We start from the raw sequence: 18392 nt of genomic DNA, 5'->3' as shown, positions 1-18392 counted from the left end.
TTAAAAGCAAAGTATGGTGCCAAGTCTACAAACAAAAGAAAGACACTATCAAACTATTAAAAGTACTCTTCTTGGCTGGGTGCGGTGGCTCACACCTGTAATCCCAGCACTTTGGGAGGCCAAGGAGGGCGGATCATGAGGTCATGAGATCGAGACCATCCTAGCTAACATGGTGAAACCCCATCTCTACTAAAAAAGTACAAAAAAATTAGCTGGGCATGGTGGCGGGTGCCTGTAGTAGTCCTAGCTACTTGGGAGGCTGAGGCAGGAGAATGGCGTGAACCCGGGAGGTGGAGCTTGCAGTGAGCTGAGATCACCCCACTGCATTCCAGCCTGGGCGACAGAGCTAGACTCCATTTCAAAAAAAATTAAAAATAAATAAATAAATAAAAGTACTCTTCTCGACCAGCCTGACCAACATGGTGAAGCCCCCTCTCTACTAAAAATACAAAAATTAGCTGGGCGTGGTGGCGGGCGCCTGTAATCCCAGCTACTCGGGAGGCTGAGGCAGGAAAATCGTTTGAACCCAGGAAGCGGAGGTTGCAGTGAGCTGAGATTGTGCCATTGTACTCCAGCCTGGGCAACAGAGCAAGATTCCATCTCAAAAAAAAAAGTACTCTTCTTTTGGTGGTAGATTTTGGATGACTTAAGAGTAATTTAATTTTCTAAATAAACATGCTTTGTGAGGCTTTTTTGTTTTGATTTGTTTTGTTTTGTTTTGTTGGAGACAGGGTCTTGCTCTGTCTTGTTGGAGACAGGGTCAGGCTGGAGTGCAGTGGCGTGAACACAGCTCACCGCAGCCTCGACCTCCCAGGCTCAAGAGATCTTCCCATCTCAGCCTCCTGAATTGCTGGGACCACAGGCACACACCAACATGCCCAGCTAATTTGATTTTTTGTAGAGACAGGGTCTTACCATCTTGCCCAGGATGGTCTCAAATTCCTGAGCTCAAGCAATCCTCCTACCTCAGCCTCCCAAAGTGCTGGGATTACAGGTGTGACCCACCATGCCTGCCCTAATAAATATATTTTATAATCAGAAAATTACTCCCTTTTTGAGAAAGCTCAGTCAGACCAGAGTCTCCCTAGCCAAAGCCTATCAGACATATAGCTGAGCAGCTGCCTTCCCTAATCCTAAGGGTATCTGTTTCCCTCTCACTATCCTAAGGAATATGGAGCGTTTTCCCTTTAATTTGTCTTTAGCAAGTTTTATAAAGTCAAGAGGCATGGGTATTCTACAGTCCTTTATTGCTAACTCCAAGGTACTCTCGGGCTATTTTTAATACTGGATAAACTGCATATACTGCCAATGCTTTTGCAAGCAGAGATGTGGAAAGAACAGAATATTATTAAGTACCTCTGGCAGTACCGTGCTAAGGAACATAGAATTCTGGGCCTTTTTCATTTAAAACACTAGTTCTGCAAGGCTGGGTAAATTCACAGCAATCTTTTCTCCTTACTACCCCGTAAGAGAAAAAGGAAAATAAAGAGGGGTCAACTGGGATCTCTCAGTTCTATCTGCAGAAACTCAAATGTGGCTGCAGGCAGAGCTTGTTTACGAAGTCAGTGTAAAGAAGTCTGGTACAGTAGGAAGAAAAGGTGTTTCGTTGTCGTACCTGCTGCTCAGAGCAAGCCACAAAGAGCAGCAGTGGCAGACAGGAAAGGGTCCTGTGGGCCTCAGGTTTAACACCATAGGACTCCCAGTGTCTAGTGAAGCCTATTTTCTCACTGATGCCTTTAACTGGTTTAAGATAAAAATCTGGGAAATAAAATAATTCTTTTTTTTTTTTTTCCTTCAGCAACAGAATAAAGGCCTCAACACTGGTGGGGTTTTTTCTGGGCTTACAACTAGCGATGTTGACTTCAACCAAAACAGCTGTCAAGACAAAAGACATGCCCCAACCTGTCACACAGACCACAAAACAGAACAAGGGCAGCCAAGAGAGGAGGAATATGAGGCACCAAAAACCATGAACAGATTCAAACTTCTCCCGTCCCCATCCTTTATGCTTGCTTATCTTTCAGGACCAAATGACTGGTAAAATTACTTCCTCAAAAGGTAAGAAGCCTCCCTCCCCTCCAAAATGCAAAATATGCTATTCAAATATAAAGTATCTTTTTATTTTTTTGGAGACAGAGTTTTGCTCTTGTTGCCCAGGCTGGAGTACAATGGCATGATAACTGCTCACTGCAACCTCCACCTCCCGGGTTCAAGCAATTCTCCTGCCTCAGCCTCCCGAGTAGCTGGGATTACGGGCATGCACCACCACGCCCAGCTAATTTTGTATTTTAAGTAGAGACGGGGTTTCTCCATGTTGGTCAGGCTGGTCTTGAACTCCCAGCCTCAGGTGATTCGCCCACCTCAGCCTCCCAAAGTGCTGGGATTACAGGCATGAGCCACCACACCCGGCCTAAAGTACCATTATTATAGTACCCACCACCCCCCAACATCCTCCCAATCTCAGCCCCCACTTACATATGCAAGCAGCAGCGAGGAGACGGCAGGCCAGGTATGGGGGATCACAGCTGGGGAAGGACGGCTGGATGATGTAGTTGGCGAAGGTGATGGCGATGATGGCCTGACTGGTGGGTTCAACAACTAGCAGCGAGACCCACAGGCGTATGAAGGCAATGAAGCCCCCAAAGGCCTCTAGAATATAAGCATAGCTGGCTCCTGACTTGGTGATGGTCGTCCCCAGCTCTGCATAACAAAGGGCACCCACAACAGAGAAGAGCCCACCAATGGCCCACACAATCAGCGACATCCCATAGGAGGCAGTGTGTACCAGCACACCCTTGGGTGAGACGAAGATCCCTGAGCCGATCATGTTGCCCACCACCAGGCTGACCCCATTCAGCAGGGAGATCTCCTTTTTCAGCTGCATACTTTCGGAGGACCTTTGAGGTGGCGAGCTGACATCTTCTTCCACCTGGGACTGGCTGGTGTTAGGGACAAGATGGTAGGTGGGTGTGGGCCTCCCAGGCTCCCTGGCTTCCATGACAAACAGTTCCTGCACACCTGTGTTTACTGTGGCCTGGCAAAGAATACAAGTATGTCAGTCTAGGGCAGGAGCTGGTGAGGCTCTATTTAGACCAGATTTCCCTGCCCACTTCCTATTTAGGGACAGCATGCCATGCACACAGCCCTAACTACAATACGCCTGTCTCAGTTCCTACCACAGGACACAGGGAAACAGAAGTGGGCAGACCTTCACTGCTCCCAAGAAAGACACCAGGAGAGCTCACGCATGATGTGATGACGACTTCCAATGACAAATACCTGTCTTGCAGCCCAGAGTAGGCTGGCATTAAATTTGTCCAATGATTGGATTCTCCCTGAGTTACAGATTTTTGCTCTGTTCTCACCAGCTTAAAACCCACAAACCTGCCCTGCAGAGAAGACCAGAGTCCCTGCACCTGGTACACAGTCGTCACCAGCCTGAAAGGCTTCTCACTGTCCATACCCAGGTAATCCTGCCCACTCACCTCCACCCAAACATAAACTGGGACTTCTGCAGCATCCAGCGAGACATGGAGACGTCTGCAGCTACTCTCAGGCCAGTACAGAACGTGAGGAGGTGGTGGGAAGGGTGAGGAAGACGCTAAGACAGGCGCATATCATCACTGTAGTGACTAGACCAAGGGGAAGTCCCTCATGAAAATACACGCCTGGCCGGGCGCAGTGGCTCCCACCTGTAATCTCAGAATGTTGGGAGGCCGAGGCAGGCAGATCACAGGTCAGGAGATCGAGACCATCCTAGCCAAAATGGTGAAACCCCGTCTCTACTGAAAATACAAAAATTAGCTGGGCATGGTGACACATACCTGTAATCCCCACTCGGGAGGCTGAGGCAGGAGAATCGCTTGAACCAGGGAGTCGGAGGTTGCAGTGAGCCAAGGTCGCACCACTGCACTATAGCCTGGTGACAGAGCAAGACTCGGTCTCAAAAAAAAAAAAAAAATACGTGCCTATGTATCACTGTGTCTGCAACACCTACCTTACTCTCCCATGTTGCTGCTTGCCCATTCAACATCTTTCTTTTTCCAAAGTACCCAAAAGAGAGGGGTTACATAATAAGACAGGGTGGAGAAAGGACATCCAGGGGCATCCCAACCCAGGGCTAATTTGCCATTGGCGTATTTGCTTTCTTCCCCAGCATGCTCCTCGTGTTGGATTCCACATTAACCTACCTAGGAAGGACCCAGAATCTATCAAAGGAAAATCAGCACCTTCCTGACCCTGCACCCAGCGTCACCTTCTCCCTCCCTCAACTCCTATGCCAGTCACACTTCCGATCCCTTCATCCCATCTCATCTTCAGAAGAAATCTGGTGGGCCATTTGATTCCCACCCACGAATTAGTCCTTTAAGGTCACGGAGATAACCTCCAAGAATCAGCAGTAGGAACAGGATTGGCAAGCACATCATCTTTCCAGAAGCCTCTTATCTATTCAACAAACGTGTATGTGATGTGCCGAACCTGGCCTCATGGAGCTCAGAGCAAGGAAACCACAGTCAAGAGTGAGTAGTTCTTAGGGAAAATGCTGATCTCCACAGCTGCCACCCAAAACTCCTGCCTTCCCTATCCCAAACCCCATCAAGTCTGGACCTGAGCCCAAGTAAAAAAGCTCCTCCCAGGCCCCAGTCAAGCCTTCCCCCAGTCCCAGGAGTGCCCACCTCTGCTTCAGTGAGGCTGAGCTTTAAGGCAGCACCACTTTTGCTCTCGTTCTGGCACCAAGTCATGCAGGTTTCCCTACACAGGCACGTGGAAACATACTTGTTTTCATGTGCCTGTCAGGTGAGCCCCAGCATCCATTAGAACAAAACCAGTAAACAACTGGGGAGCCTATAGTCTCACATAAGAGTCAGGTGCAAAGAGACCTAGGATGCCTTTTCTACCCAAGTCAACATAGAGACCAGGAGAGAAATCTGACCCCAGTGACCAATACAGCTCCCCCTATTCCATCGCACTCTAGCTGGGAGGAGGGATTGGGGTTACTAGGTATTCCCTTTGTATTCATAAAACCTGGCACTGGTGATGCTGATATGGCTTTATCAGGTTTGTCAGATACACTGGTGAAACTACCCAGTGGCCTTATTTGGAGAGGTGGGGCACAGTCACAGCCCCACAAGACCTCATGCCTAGGATTTCAGTCGCAGCACCTGAATGAAAGACAAGGTTCCTGCTGGAAGGTTAAGGACTCCTTCTGCCAAGGAGAGTAGCAGAATCACACATAACTGAAGGCAGATAAGACTTCTTTCTCTTTCAATCTCTCTCTCTCTCTCTTTTTTATTCAAGAGACAGGGTCTCACTTTGTCACCCAGGCTGGAGTGCAATCATGCAATCGTAGCTCACTGCAGCCTCCAACTCCTAGGCTCAAGCAGTCCTCTATCTCGGCCTCCTGAGTAGCTAGGACTACAGTTGCTCGCCACCATGCCCAGCTGTTTTTTTTTTTTAATTTGTTTGTAGAGACAGTGTTTCACTATGTTGCCCAGGCTGGTCTTGAACTCCTGGCCTCAATTGATCCTCCTACCTTGGCCTTCTGAAGTGCACAAATTACAGGTGTGAGCCACCATGCCAGGCTTCGTTCTCTTCATTCAGTAACAAAATGCATGCTGGGTGCAGTGGCTCACACCTGTAATCCCAGCACTTTGGGAGGCTGAGGCAGGTGGATCACAAGTCTAAGAGATTGAGACCATCCTGGTCAACATGGTGAAACCCCGTCTCTACTAAAAATACAAAAAAAATTTAGCTGGGCGTGATGGCATGCACTTGTAGTCCCAGCTACTCAGGAGGCTGAGGCAGGAGAATCACCTGAACCTGCGAGGCAGAAGTTGCAGTGAGCCGAGATAGCACCACTGCACTCCAGTCTGGTGACAGAGCAAGACTCTGTCTCAAAAAGAAAGAAAGAGAGCGAGCGAGCGAAGGGCAGGGGGGGAAGAGAAAGAAAAGAAAAATGCAATTGTTATCAAGAGCCTGTCCTTGGCAAAAGTAATTAAAGTTCCTACCTGTTTGCTAAACACCCAAGAGCAAAATTGTAATGTAACCCTAGCAGCTCCCAAGAGCACGTGACTAAGTCCTAGGCTGGCTTGGCCATACATACAACCTCAAGGCCATCCCTTACCTCCTCCCCATATCTAAACTTCACCTTGGCAGGGCACAGTGGTGCACACCTGTAATCCCAGCACTTTGGGAGGCCAAAGCAGGTGGATCACTTGAGCCCAGGAGACCAGCCTGGGCAATGGCAAAACCCTGTCTACACCACAAAACTACAAAAGTTAGCTGGGCATGGTGGCACACACCTGTAGTCTTAGTTACTCAGGAGGCTGAAGTGGAAGGATCACCTGAGCCCAAGAAGGTTGAGGCTGTAGTGAGCCATGATCACACCACTGCACTCCCACCTGGGTGACAGACAGAGACCCTGTCTCAAAAAACAAACAACAAAAGTTACAAATAAAATGGGGCCAGACATGATGGCTCACGCCTGTAATCCTAGTACTTTGGGAGACCAAGGCCGGAGGATCGCCTGAAGCCAGGAGTTCAAGAGTAGCCTGGGCAACATAGGGAGGCTCCATCTCTACAAAAAAATGAAATAAGAAAAAACTAGGCCAGGGACAGTGGTCCACACCTGTAATCCAGCACTTTGGGAGGCTGAGGCAAGAGGATTGCTTGAGCCCGGGAGTCCGAGACCAGCCTAGACAACATGGCAAGACTCCATCTCTACAAAAATACAAAAATTAGCTGGGCACAGTGGCACATGCCAGCTACTTGGGAGGCCAAGGTGGGAGTATCTCTTGAGCCAAAGAAGTCAGGGCTGCGGGGAGCCATTATCACGCCACTGCATTCCAGCCTGGGCGACAGAGCAAGACTGTTTCAAAAAACAAAAAAATCTAGTATAAAATGGAAAGTCCTCAACTTCCACCTTCCACTCAGGATGCATAGCACCATTCCCACTCCAGTGACAAACAACACTTTTTCTTGGAGCCATCAGAAAGCTGAAGTTACAAGGCAACCAACTAGATTGAAACTCATTGGGGCTGGGCGCAGTGGCTCACACCTGTAATCCCAGCACTTTGGGAGGCTGAGGCGGGTGGATCATGAGGTCAGGAGATCAAGACCATCCTAACTAACACAGTGAAACCCCGTCTCTACTAAAAATACAAAAAATTAGCTGAGCATGGTGGCGGGTGCCTGTAGTCCCAGCTACTCAGGAGGCTGAGGCAGGAGAATGGCGTGAACCTGGGAGGCGGAGCTTGCAGTGAGCAGAGATCACGCCACTGCACACCAGCCTGGGGGACAGAGCCAGACTCCATCTCAAAAAAAAAAAAAAAAGAAAGAAACTGATGGAAAGACGGCCACCTCCAAGGAGATAGAGAGATACAAGGTCTGGCTCACCTGTGGCAGTGGGAGAAAGATGAGACAACCATTTAGGTGAGTCAGAAGAATTCAGGTAAATTTTTTAAAAAATTATTTGTAGGCCGGGCGCGGTGGCTCAAGCCTGTAATCCCAGCACTTTGGGAGGCCGAGACGGGCGGATCACGAGGTCAGGAGATCGAGACCATCCTGGCTAACACGGTGAAACCCCATCTCTACTAAAAAAATACAAAAAACTAGCCGCGCGAAGTGGCGGGCGCCTGTGGTCCCAGCTACTCGGGAGGCTGAGGCAGGAGAATGGCGTAAACCCGGGAGGCGGAGCTTGCAGTGAGCTGAGATCCGGCCACTGCACTCCAGCCTGGGCAACAGAGCCAGACTCAGTCTCAAAAAAAAATAAAATAAAATAAAATAAAAAAATAAAAAATAAAAAATTATTTGTACCAAATGTCAATTGTGGGTTAGGAAGAGCCACAGACACTCAGGTTATTTCCATAGACCTCAGTGGGTACTCAAAAGAAATACTGGGCAGGTAACCTGAGAAAAACCTCTCTTGGTAGTGCTGGCTTATGGGAGGGAAAATACAAAGGCCAACCTATACCCTTCTTCTCTAAAGAATAAATACCATAAACCCCTGGGAAAGGGCAGCAAACTCTGTCACTCCTGAGGCAGCTGGGGCAGGATAAAAACAAAAACAAAAACAAAATAAAACAAAACAAAACTCTATGCCTGGAGGAGGGGTAGGAAATTCTGGGCAAGACCACTGGAGGTGCTTTCTCCTGGGAAAAGGGCAGGAGCACCCAGAAAGATCCACTCCCAAGACCCAGGGAAACAAACAGGGCCTGCCTAAGACTGAGGCTGAACCAGGACAACAGAGAAATCCCCACTCCCTACCACCAGGTTAGCAAGCACCCAGGAACAAGCAACAGTATTCTACCACTGAGACTGTACTGAGGCATAGGTGCACAGAGAAATCCTAAAGCTGAGGGTGGCTGGACGCAGTGGCTTACACCTGTAATCTCCAGGGGCTAAGGCTGGAGGAACTTGAGGTCAAGAGTTCGAGACCAGCCTGGGCAACATAGCAAGACCCCGTCTCTAAAAAAAAAAATTAAAAAGTAGCCAGGCATGATGGCACATGCCTGTAGCCCCAGCTATTTACTCAGAAGGCTAAGAGGTAAGTTTGAGCTCAGGAGTTGGAGGCTGCAGTGAACCATGATGGCACTACTGGCATTCCAGTCTGGGTGACAGAGTGAGACGACTGAGTGAGACCTTATTTTTCTTTCTTTTTTTTTTTTTTTGAGACAGAGTCTTGCTTTGTCACGCAGGCTGGAGTGCAGTGGTACGATCTCAGCTCACTGTAACCTCTGCCTCCTGGGTTCGAGGGATTCTCTCGCCTCAGCCTCCAGAGTAGCTGGGACTACAGGGGTGCACTACCACGCCTGGCTAATAAGCTGAGGGTATGGATGGAGGATAACCACTGAGAAAAAGCCTCCCTCAGGCAAACCAACCATAAGCTGGCAAGGAAACACGAGAAGAATTTGAAGCCACTGGTGCACCTAACGTAACCATAGCAACAATAACACCCAAACACAACTGTCTCCTGACTAGGAGTTCAAACTCCCATACAAACAGTCTAGCAAAGAAAAGCTGTACCCAGTTCCCAAAATAAATGCTATGTACCTCAGTCTCTACTGCTCCACGTACCATATCTAGCAATCAATAACAAGTTACAAGCAACATTAAAAAAGCAAGAAAAACAACCCATTATCAAGAGGTAAAGTAATCAATAGGACCAGACTTAGAGATGACCCAGATAATGGAAACATCAAACAATGAATTTAAAATAATTGTGTTTGATACATTAAAGACTCTACTGAAAAAGTTGAACAGCATGAGGAAACAAATGTGAAACTTTAGCAGTGAGATGAAAACCAAAAGGGTTAAAATGGAAAAAGTAAAAAAATAGAACAGAACATCAAGTTGTGGGGCAATACCAAATAGCCTAGGTAAATTTTTTTTTTTTTTTTTTTTTTTTTTTTTTTTTGAGGCAGAGTCTCGCTCTGTCGCCCAGGCTGGAGTGCAGTGGCCGGATCTCAGCTCACTGCAAGCTACGCCTCCCGGGTTTACGCCATTCTCCTGCCTCAGCCTCCGGAGTAGCTGGGACTACAGGCACCCGCCACCTCACCTGGCTAGTTTTTTGTATTTCTTAGTAGAGATGGGGTTTCACCGTGTTAGCCAGGATGGTCTCGATCTCCTGACCTCGTGATCCGCCCGTCTCGGCCTCCCAAAGTGCTGGGATTACAGGCTTGAGCCACCGCGCCCAGCCGGTAAATATTTTTTAAATACATATTTTTGGGTTTTTTTTTTGTTGTTGTTTTTTGTTTTTTGTTTTTTGAGACGGAGTCTCGCTCTGTCACCCAGGCTGGAGTGCAGTGGCGCGATCTCGGCTCACTGCAAGCTCCGCCTCCTGGGTTTACGCCATTCTCCTGCCTCAGCCTCCTGAGTAGCTGGGACTACAGGCGCCCGCCACCGCGCCCGGCTAATTTTTTGTATTTTTAGTAGAGAGGGGGTTTCACCGTGGTCTCGATCTCCTGACCTTGTGATCTGCCCGCCTCAGCCTCCCAAAGTGCTGGGATTACAGGTGTGAGCCACCGCGCCCGGCCATATTTTTGGGTTTTTGGTTTTTTTTTTTTGAGACAAAGTCTTGCTTTGTCGCCCAGGTTGGAGTGCTGTGGCGCAATCTCAGCTCACTGCAATCTCTGTCTCCCGGGTTCAAGCAATTCTCCTGCCGCAGCCTCCTAAGTAGCTGGGATTATAGGCGTGTGCCACCACACCCAGCTAATTTTTGTATCTTTAGTAGAGATGGGGTTTCACTATGTTGATCAGGCTGGTCTCAAACTCCTGACCTCATGATCTGCCCGCCTCGGCCTCCCAGAGTGCTGGGATTACAGGCGTGAGCCACTGCACCCAACCACATTTTTGCTCATTTTTAATAACTTTAGAATATAACTGACCACCCAAAACAAAAATAGTAGTAATGTATTATGGGATTATAGCATATTTAAATGTAAAAATGTCAAGCTGGGCACAGTGGCCCACACCTATAATCCTTGCACTTTGGGAGGCTGAGGCAGGGGGAATCATTTGAGCCCAGGAGTTTGAGACCAGCTGAGCAACACAGCAAGACCCTGTCTCTACAAAAAATACAAAAATTAGCCAGGCATGGTGACACACACCTGTAGTCCCAGCTACTCAGGAGGCTAAGACAGGATGATCCCTTGAACCCGGGAGTCAGAGGTTGCACTGAGCTGAGAGATCGCATCACTGCACTCCAGCCTGGGCAGTTGAGTGAGACTTGGTCTCCAAAAAAACAAGTAAAATATCTGGCCAGTCAGTGGGAGGCCAAAAAAGGGAGGGAGGATCACTTGAGGCCGAGTTCAAGACCAGCCTGGGCCACATAGGGAGACCTCTGTCTCTACAAAAGGAAGGAAAGAAAGAAGGAGGGAAGAGGAGGGAAGAGGGAAGGAGGGAAGAAGGGAGGAAGGGAGGAAGGAAGGTGAACTGGCTGTATTAACATCAGACATTTTCTGTCACGGTACTTATTCTTCAGGTAACAATTGATAAAAAAAGAATAAATAATGGCAAAAAGCTACTAAGACTTGATTTTGAAGGAATTTGCATTTAATTAATCACAACAGTAGCTACATACATTCCAAAAACAGCAGTGCCTACCTGTGTGAGACGCGTTGTCTATCCTGTCCCCAGAGTAGATCTGCAGACCCTCTGTAACAATGGAATGAAAATCGCTGATTCAAAAGGCCAATAATTAAGACATTACCTCCAGCTAGGCATTATGACAGAGTCATCAAAATTCTACCAGATCACCCTCCTGAATTAGCTATCCTTTCCCTCAATTTTTATCCATTTCATAAGAGAAACTGCTAATTCCAATTAGTTACAGGTGCAATGAAAAAAAAAGAGAGAAATTGGTATGTAAGGATCATACACAATATCAATCTCTCTCAGCCTGGGTAACATGGCAAAATCCCATCTCTACAAAAAAAAAAAACAACACACAAAATTAGGCTGGGTGCAGTAGCTCAAGTCTGTAATCCCAGCACTTTGAGAGGCCAAGGTAAGAGGATGGCTTGAGGCCAGAAGTTTGAGACCAACCTGGGCAACACAGCAAAAACAAAAAAAAATTTTTTTTTTTTGAGACAGAGTTCTGCTCTTGTTGCCCAGGCTGGAGTGCAATGACGCGATCTTGGCTCACTGCAACCTCCGCCTCCTGGGTTCAAGCGATTCTCCTGCCTCAGCCTTCTGAGTAGCTGGGATTACAGGCCTGCGCCACCATGCCTGGCTAATTTTTTATATTTAGTAGAGACGGGGTTTCACCATGTTGGTCAGGCTGGTCTCGGACTCCTGGGACCTCAGGAGATCCGCCTGCCTCGGCTTCCCAAAGTGCTAGGATTACAGGTGTGAGCCACCGCGCCCAGCCAACAAAAAAAATTAAATTTTTTTTTTTTTTAATTCCTGCAGTCTCCTGCAGCAGGTAATAAAGGAATTTAACAGACTACTAAAATTTCCCCATGAAAATTAACCACGAAACTGCCACAAGCAATTTTTGGAATAAATGAATTTATCACAATTCAATTACATCAGAAAACGATGGGATGAAATGGGGGAAGCTCAATTACAAAGGAAGTTTTATAAACTGGATTTGAAACCAAAATTTTTGTAATGAATAAAGGAAAAAATGCTATTGAGAATGTTTGGAAAAACTCAAAACCATTTTTACTGTGTACTCTCACACCACAACAATCAACACAGAAGAGTTCTGTGAGCAAATGTTGGGGGGAGGGTTCCCCACTAACAAGCAATCATTTCTCCCCAGGGACACCAGCTGAGTGTCCTCCAGTTCAATCTCAACACTATCTACCTGGAAACAGCATCAGATCCCACAGCGGAAGGGCTCAGTCCCACAGACTGCCCCTCCCCCACAGGATACCTGGCACAAATCCAGGCCTCCTGAACTTCTGACCGAACTGTTTGAAGTTGGGGCTCCCAAGACCCCTCTTTCAGTTCAATTATTTTGCTAGAATGGCTCACAGAACTCAGAGAAACACTTACTTACATTTACTGGTATATTATAAAGGGTGTTACAAAGGATACAGATGAAGAGGTTTGCAGAGCCAGGAAGGGGGAAGGGTCACAGACTTTTCTTGTCCTCCTAGGGAGAAGTACCATCCAGGAACCTCCACGTGTCCAGCTATCCGGAAGCTCCCTAAACCCCCGGCCTCTTGGGTTTTTATGCAGGCTTCATTACATAGGCATGAGTGATTAAGCCACTGGCCATTGGTGATCAACTTAACCTCACCCTCCTCCTCCTCCCCTCCCCCGAGGTTGGGGGTAGGGCTCAAAGTCCCAACCCTCTAATCCTGACTTGGTCTTTCCAGTGACCAGTCCCCATCCTGAAGCTCTCTAGGGGCTGCCAGCCACCAGTCATCAGCATACAAAAATACATTACTTTGGTCTTTCTAAGTATTTTAGGAGTTGTATGCTAGGAAATGGGCTGAAGACCAAAAAATAGTTTGCTGTATCACAGAGAAATACATCAAAATATTTTTATTTCCCCCTCTGGTTGAATCAAAATCTTAACTGTGGTGAAAACACAGAAAACTTTTTCTTATAAAACTCTGAGTTTATGGTTGGGCGCAGTGTCTCACGCCTGTAATCCCAGCATTTTGGGAGGCTGAGGCGGGTGGATCGCCTGAGGTCAGGAGTTCAGGACCAGCCTGGCCAACACAGTGAAACCCCATCTGTGCTAGAAATATAAAAAATTGTCCAGGCATGATGGCGGGCGCCTATAATCCCAGCTATTCGGGAGGCTGAGGCAGGAGAATCACTTGAACCCGGGAAGTGGAGGTTGCAGTGATCCGAGATTGCGCCATTGCACTCCAGCCTGGGCAACAAGAGCAAAACTCCGTCTCAAAAAAAAAAAAAAAAAATCCACCACAATTGGGAGGCCAAGGCGGGCAGATTACCTGAGCTCAGGAGTTCGTGACCAGCCTGGCCAAGATGGTGAAGCCCCGTCTCTACTAAAAATACAATAATTAAGGCCGGGCGCGGTGGCTCACGCCTGTAATCCCAGCACTTTGGGAGGCCGAGACGGGCGGATCACGAGGTCAGGAGATCGAGACCATCCTGGCTAACACGGTGAAACCCCGTCTCTACTAAAAAATACAAAAAACTAGCCGGGCGAGGTGGCGGGCGCCTGTAGTCCCAGCTACTCGGGAGGCTGAGGCAGGAGAATGGCGTGAACCCGGGAGGCGGAGCTTACAGTGAGCTGAGATCCGGCCACCGCACTCCAGCCTGGGTGACAGAGCGAGACTCCGTCTCAAAAAAAAAAAAAAAAAATACAATAATTAACTGGGCATGGTGGCGGGCACCTGTAATCCCAGCTGCTTGGGAGGCTGAGGCAGAAGAATCACTTGAACCTGGGAGGCGGAGGTTGCAGTGAGCAGAGATCACACCACTGCACCCCAGCCTGGGTGACAGAATGATACTCTGTCTCCAAAAAGAAAAATAAGAAAAAACCCACCCAATTACTCTTCAGAAAGAGTTGTAATATAAATAAATATATAATTTATTTTTATAATAAATTACAGTGTTATTTAACATGTAATACTAAAGAATTGTTAATTATGTGTAAGCCATTCTCTTTACTAGTATTGTGTTCATACTGTATACAAATAAGTAAAAACTCTTTGTAAATCACACAAACAAAAGAAAAGACAGCGCAACAATATTCACCTGTCAAGAAATACGTGAACATCACACTTTCATAAGCCACCTCCTCATAAATGGGTCCAGTACTGAGAAGGAAATGAAGTCCCTGCAGCAAGGCCTAATTTCACTTGTCTGCCTGGGCCACATAAACTCTGCAACAAAGAGTGGGAGGGAACTGATCAAAAAATGAACCCTTTTAACCTGAGAAAGCTGATTTTAAAAAATATGTATATATATATTTACGTAATTTTTAAAAATTAACCAAGAAAGCAGCAGAATGATATTTCCTTGTAAAATCTAAATTTTACATGCCCGGCAGGGGCAGTCCTAATTACTGGCAGGTTCCAAGACACCCACAGGGTGGGTATAACTGAAGCAGTCAGTCCAAACCTGTCAGAGAACTGGCCTTGTCACATTAAATCATGCATGTCTAGGCAGCTCTGGGGCCCCAGGTCCCGTGGGCACCGTTTGCATAACTTTTTTCTTTTTTTTTGGAGACGGAGTCTCACTCTGTCGCCCAGGCTACAGTGCAATGGCACACTCTTGGTTCACTGCAACCTCTGCCTCTCGGGTTCAAGCCATTCTCCTGCCTCAGCCTCCCGAGTAGCTGGGACTACAGGCACCCGCCACCACGCCTGGCTCATCTTTTGTATTTTTAGTAGAGACGGGATTTCACCATGTTAGCCAGAATGGTCTCGATCTCCTGACCTCGTGATCTGCCCACCTCAGCCTCCCAAAGTGCTGGGATTACAGGCCTGAGCCACTGTGCCCGGCCTGCATAACTTTTTTAGAAACTAATCTACATCCAAGAGATTACAGCAGGAAACACAAAGGTCAGCAAATTTCTTCTACTAAGAAGTTCCAGGGAGATGGAGATCATAAAAGCGGTATATGCCATAAAAATACATCCATGGCCAAATAGGGAAGGAGGACAAGGAGAGGAAGAGAGGAGAAAATCAGGCTGGTGGTTTTCCACACACTTGCCAGGAAAATAAACTCCAGTATAATGACTTGAATGACGATCTGAGATCAAAGTTGGGAAGCAAAAGCCATCTGCACAGCACACACGGGACCCGAGTAATGCAGGTGGCCTGGGCAGGTCCCCAAAGGGCCTCACCGCCACCAAAAAGAGGTGGAACTGATATCAGGAAGCAGTCACAGCCTTTCAAGTCTGCTCCTCCCAGATCTGAAATCTGGGAGCAGCTCTGAGAGATAAGCTCCCGATGGCTGGGCACTGAACTGCCGCCCTGCGAGCTGAGCTGGCCCTGGCTTTTTCCCCCATCAAGGGCAGAGACTGAATTCTTTTTAACTGTGTCACCAAGCCCAGGGCATACAAGAGGTACTCAAAAACGTGTTTGCCGACACCCTGATTCCTATTTATACTGACCATTACACAACATGTTTGCTTAGAGCCCAGCAAAGAATTTTCAGAATGTTTCACGTCTATCTCCCCACATTCAGGACGAGAGATAGTCACACAAGATGACAGGCTATGGGGACGCTCAAAAGAGCCATAATCACCGGGGCCACGTGGGTTCCCCAGCGCCAGCAGCCCAACGCTCCAGGCCCCAACACGCCGCAAAACCTTGCGGCATTCTCTAAAGTAAATGGACTGATTTTAAAATGATAATCGTCATTCTTGAGACAGCCCCAGGAAGCCTGGCTCCTGCAGTCCTGAGCCCGCATCTTTCTCCGCCCCACCGCGGCCACCACACAGCACAGGTTCTCTGTCCTGCAGTCGGAAGCGCAGTCACAGTCCCACTCTGGGTCACCGTCGCACAGTCTCACGCTCGCAGCGCGGCCCGCACACACAGAGTCCCGGTCACCCTGGTACCTGGGGTTTCCCTCTCCACACACACCCCCGGTCTCCCTCACACTCGCCGCGTCGCCAGCACACTCCAAGACTGGCTCCCTCGCGGTCACCATCAGCCTCCGGGGCTCGCACCCATACAGCATTTCTCCCACACTCGGCCCTCACGCTCGAGGTCCCTCGCTCCTCGTGTAGCCACCCCTCAGCCGCAGCGCCTCTCGCGCGGCCCCGACCGGCCAGCCCCGCGCCGTTTCTGGGCCGCATCCCGCTCCCGACGGCGGTGGCCAAGACCCAGAGGGTTCCGCTCCCACAGAACGCGGCCCGGCCCCGGCCCCTCTCCCCGCGCGCCCGCCCATGGCCCGGCCCGTTACCTCCCAGTGGCCCGGCGCCGCCAGGATGCTCGGTCGCGCCGCCGTCGCCGCGGCCGCTCAGGCCCCGCCCCGCCACGTCACCCGCCACCGGATCGCGATAGCGCGCGCCGCGTCGGGACACAGTTCCGTGCGGGGCCAGCTGGCGGCGGCGCTTCCAGGCCCCCGTGGCCGCCACGGCCTGGCCGGTACGGGGTCCTCTGGCCCAGACCGTGAGCGTGGACGCCCGACAGCCCCCGGTGGCCTCGCCAGGGCCGGCGCAGCCCGTGACCTGGGCCCGGCCACCCTCGCCACCCTGGAGTTAGATGGGGCCTCCGAGGGCGTCCACACCGGGACATTCCCGCGGGGAGCTCTCATCGGCCCCCGCACCCCGTTCCTATCTCGCCCTTGACCTGGGCCCGGCGCCCCCTACAGCTCACACAGGGATCCAAACGGCCTCCGCCACCGCCGGGCCACTGCCACCCTGCGTCTAGGAACCCCGAGAAGACACACACTCTGGGGACTTGTCCAAACACACGCACAGCTCAGATTCCCATCCCTTGAGGCCCCCGCACCCACAAAGAAACTGCAGGCTCCCTTGGCCAACCCCAGACCTCCCTGGGGCTCTGTCCTCATCTTCCCAAGAGAGCTGCCACCCCTCTTGGGGGAGCTGCACCTCCTGCCCACTTCCCCTCCCTCTGTTTGCTCCTCCATCTTCCTCTCCAGTTCCTTTTCCTCTGGTGTCTCTGGGGCTCTCTTGTCTAGAGCCTCCTGACCTCATGGGCCCCTGAGCCCTCCACCGAAATTTCCTGTCAACACCTCAAGCACTGACTTGGTCCAGGGCCCTGGGGTCTTTTCCCCCAGCCTTATGACCACAAGTGCATGTCCTCTGGTTCCAGACCATACCCAAGACCCTGCTCCCTGCCACCCAGTGACAGGGACCCAGCCAGAGATGGGCAGCACTTCAGACCCTTCCTCCCCACTCCTCCCACGGCCTACACCCTGCTTTCTTCTCCCCAGCCACAGTGGCTTCCCAATCCCTTTCCTGCTCCCCTTAACCCATCTCCACAGAGTAGGGGATGCTCCTAAATTACAGATTGCGATGACTTTGTATCTCCCCTGCCTAAAAACCCTTCCATTCTCCTCTCTGCAGGCCTGGATGACAATGCTTGAGGAGCCCTCGCTGGTGCTGCCCTCCTGCCCTCTGCTTGGAACACCTCCCGTGTCAGTGAGTGAACATATATATTTGGATCAATCGAGTTGCACCCTTTGCCTCCCAGATCAGTTCCTCCGGCCTCCCTGGCTGGGCAGAAGGACAACTCTGGACACTTGTGTCGGCACCCAGCCACTTGTCCCTGCCACAGCTTCATATAAGGTATGCCGGCTCAGCTGGGCCTGGTGGCTCACACCTGTAATCCCAGAACTTTGGGAGGCTGAGTCAGGCGGATCACCTGAGGTTGGGAATTCGAGACCAGCCTGACCAACGGAGAAACCCCGTCTCTACTAAAAATACAAAATTAGCCTATTATGGTGGCACATGCCTGTAATTGCAGCTACTTGGGAGACTGAGGCAGGAGAATCGCTTTAACCTGGGAGGCAGAGGTTGCAGTAAGCCGAGATCGCGCCATCGCACTCCAGCCTGGGCGATAAAGAGCGAAACTCCATCTCAAAAAAAAAAAAAAAAAAAGAAAGGAAACAAAAAAAACCATACGCCGGCTCCCTCTGGCTTTGCAGTCTCACACCCAGTTACCTAGCCCATCAGCTAAAAGCCCCATGTACATCACACCCTGAATCAGATGTTCTCTAACACCATCAGTGTTCCTCAGGACCACCCTGCAAGATACATTTATTTGTAACCATTCTTTTCTTTTGCTTTCAGAGATCTGTTGCCCAGGCTGGAGTGCAATGGCTATTCACAGTGGTGATCATAGCTCACTGCAGCCTCAAACTCCTAGTTTCAAGCGATCTTCCTGCCTCAGCTTCCTACTTGGGACTACAGATTTATTTTTATTTCATCTTTTTTTTTTTTTTTTGAGACGGAGTCTCGATCTGCCGCCCAGGCTAGAGTACAGTGG

At 49.5% G+C, this 18392-nt stretch overlaps 1 protein-coding gene across 13 annotated transcripts in view; it reads right to left on the bottom strand.

Moving 5' to 3' along the window:
• The window catches only part of SLC7A6 (solute carrier family 7 member 6), a 42378-nt gene extending 25966 nt beyond the window's left edge, over positions 1-16412 (bottom strand). For 3 of the 13 annotated variants that reach the window (XR_007721942.1, XR_007721941.1, XM_050773345.1), the window contains exons 1-3: positions 14185-16174; positions 3825-3919; positions 2476-3034 (exon numbers count right to left, since the gene is read on the bottom strand). Coding sequence is in view for 11 of the 13 variants with exons in the window: in XM_050773345.1 (XP_050629302.1) it covers positions 2476-3034; positions 3825-3919; positions 14185-14206 (676 nt within the window). In the remaining 2 variants the exon portion in view is untranslated. Of the gene's footprint in view, positions 1-2475; positions 3035-3824; positions 3943-3997; positions 7466-11103; positions 11598-14184; positions 16176-16341 lie in introns of those variants that run through there. The other 10 variants (XM_050773346.1, XM_050773348.1, XM_050773349.1 and 7 more) reach the window with 10 other exon arrangements.
• Between the last annotated feature and the right edge of the window lie 1980 nt (positions 16413-18392).

This window comes from Macaca thibetana, chromosome 20 (assembly GCF_024542745.1).
Source record: "Macaca thibetana thibetana isolate TM-01 chromosome 20, ASM2454274v1, whole genome shotgun sequence".
NCBI lineage: Eukaryota > Metazoa > Chordata > Mammalia > Primates > Cercopithecidae > Macaca > Macaca thibetana.
Note: the sequence above shows the minus strand (reverse complement) of the source record. Positions and strands in the feature narration are given on the sequence as shown.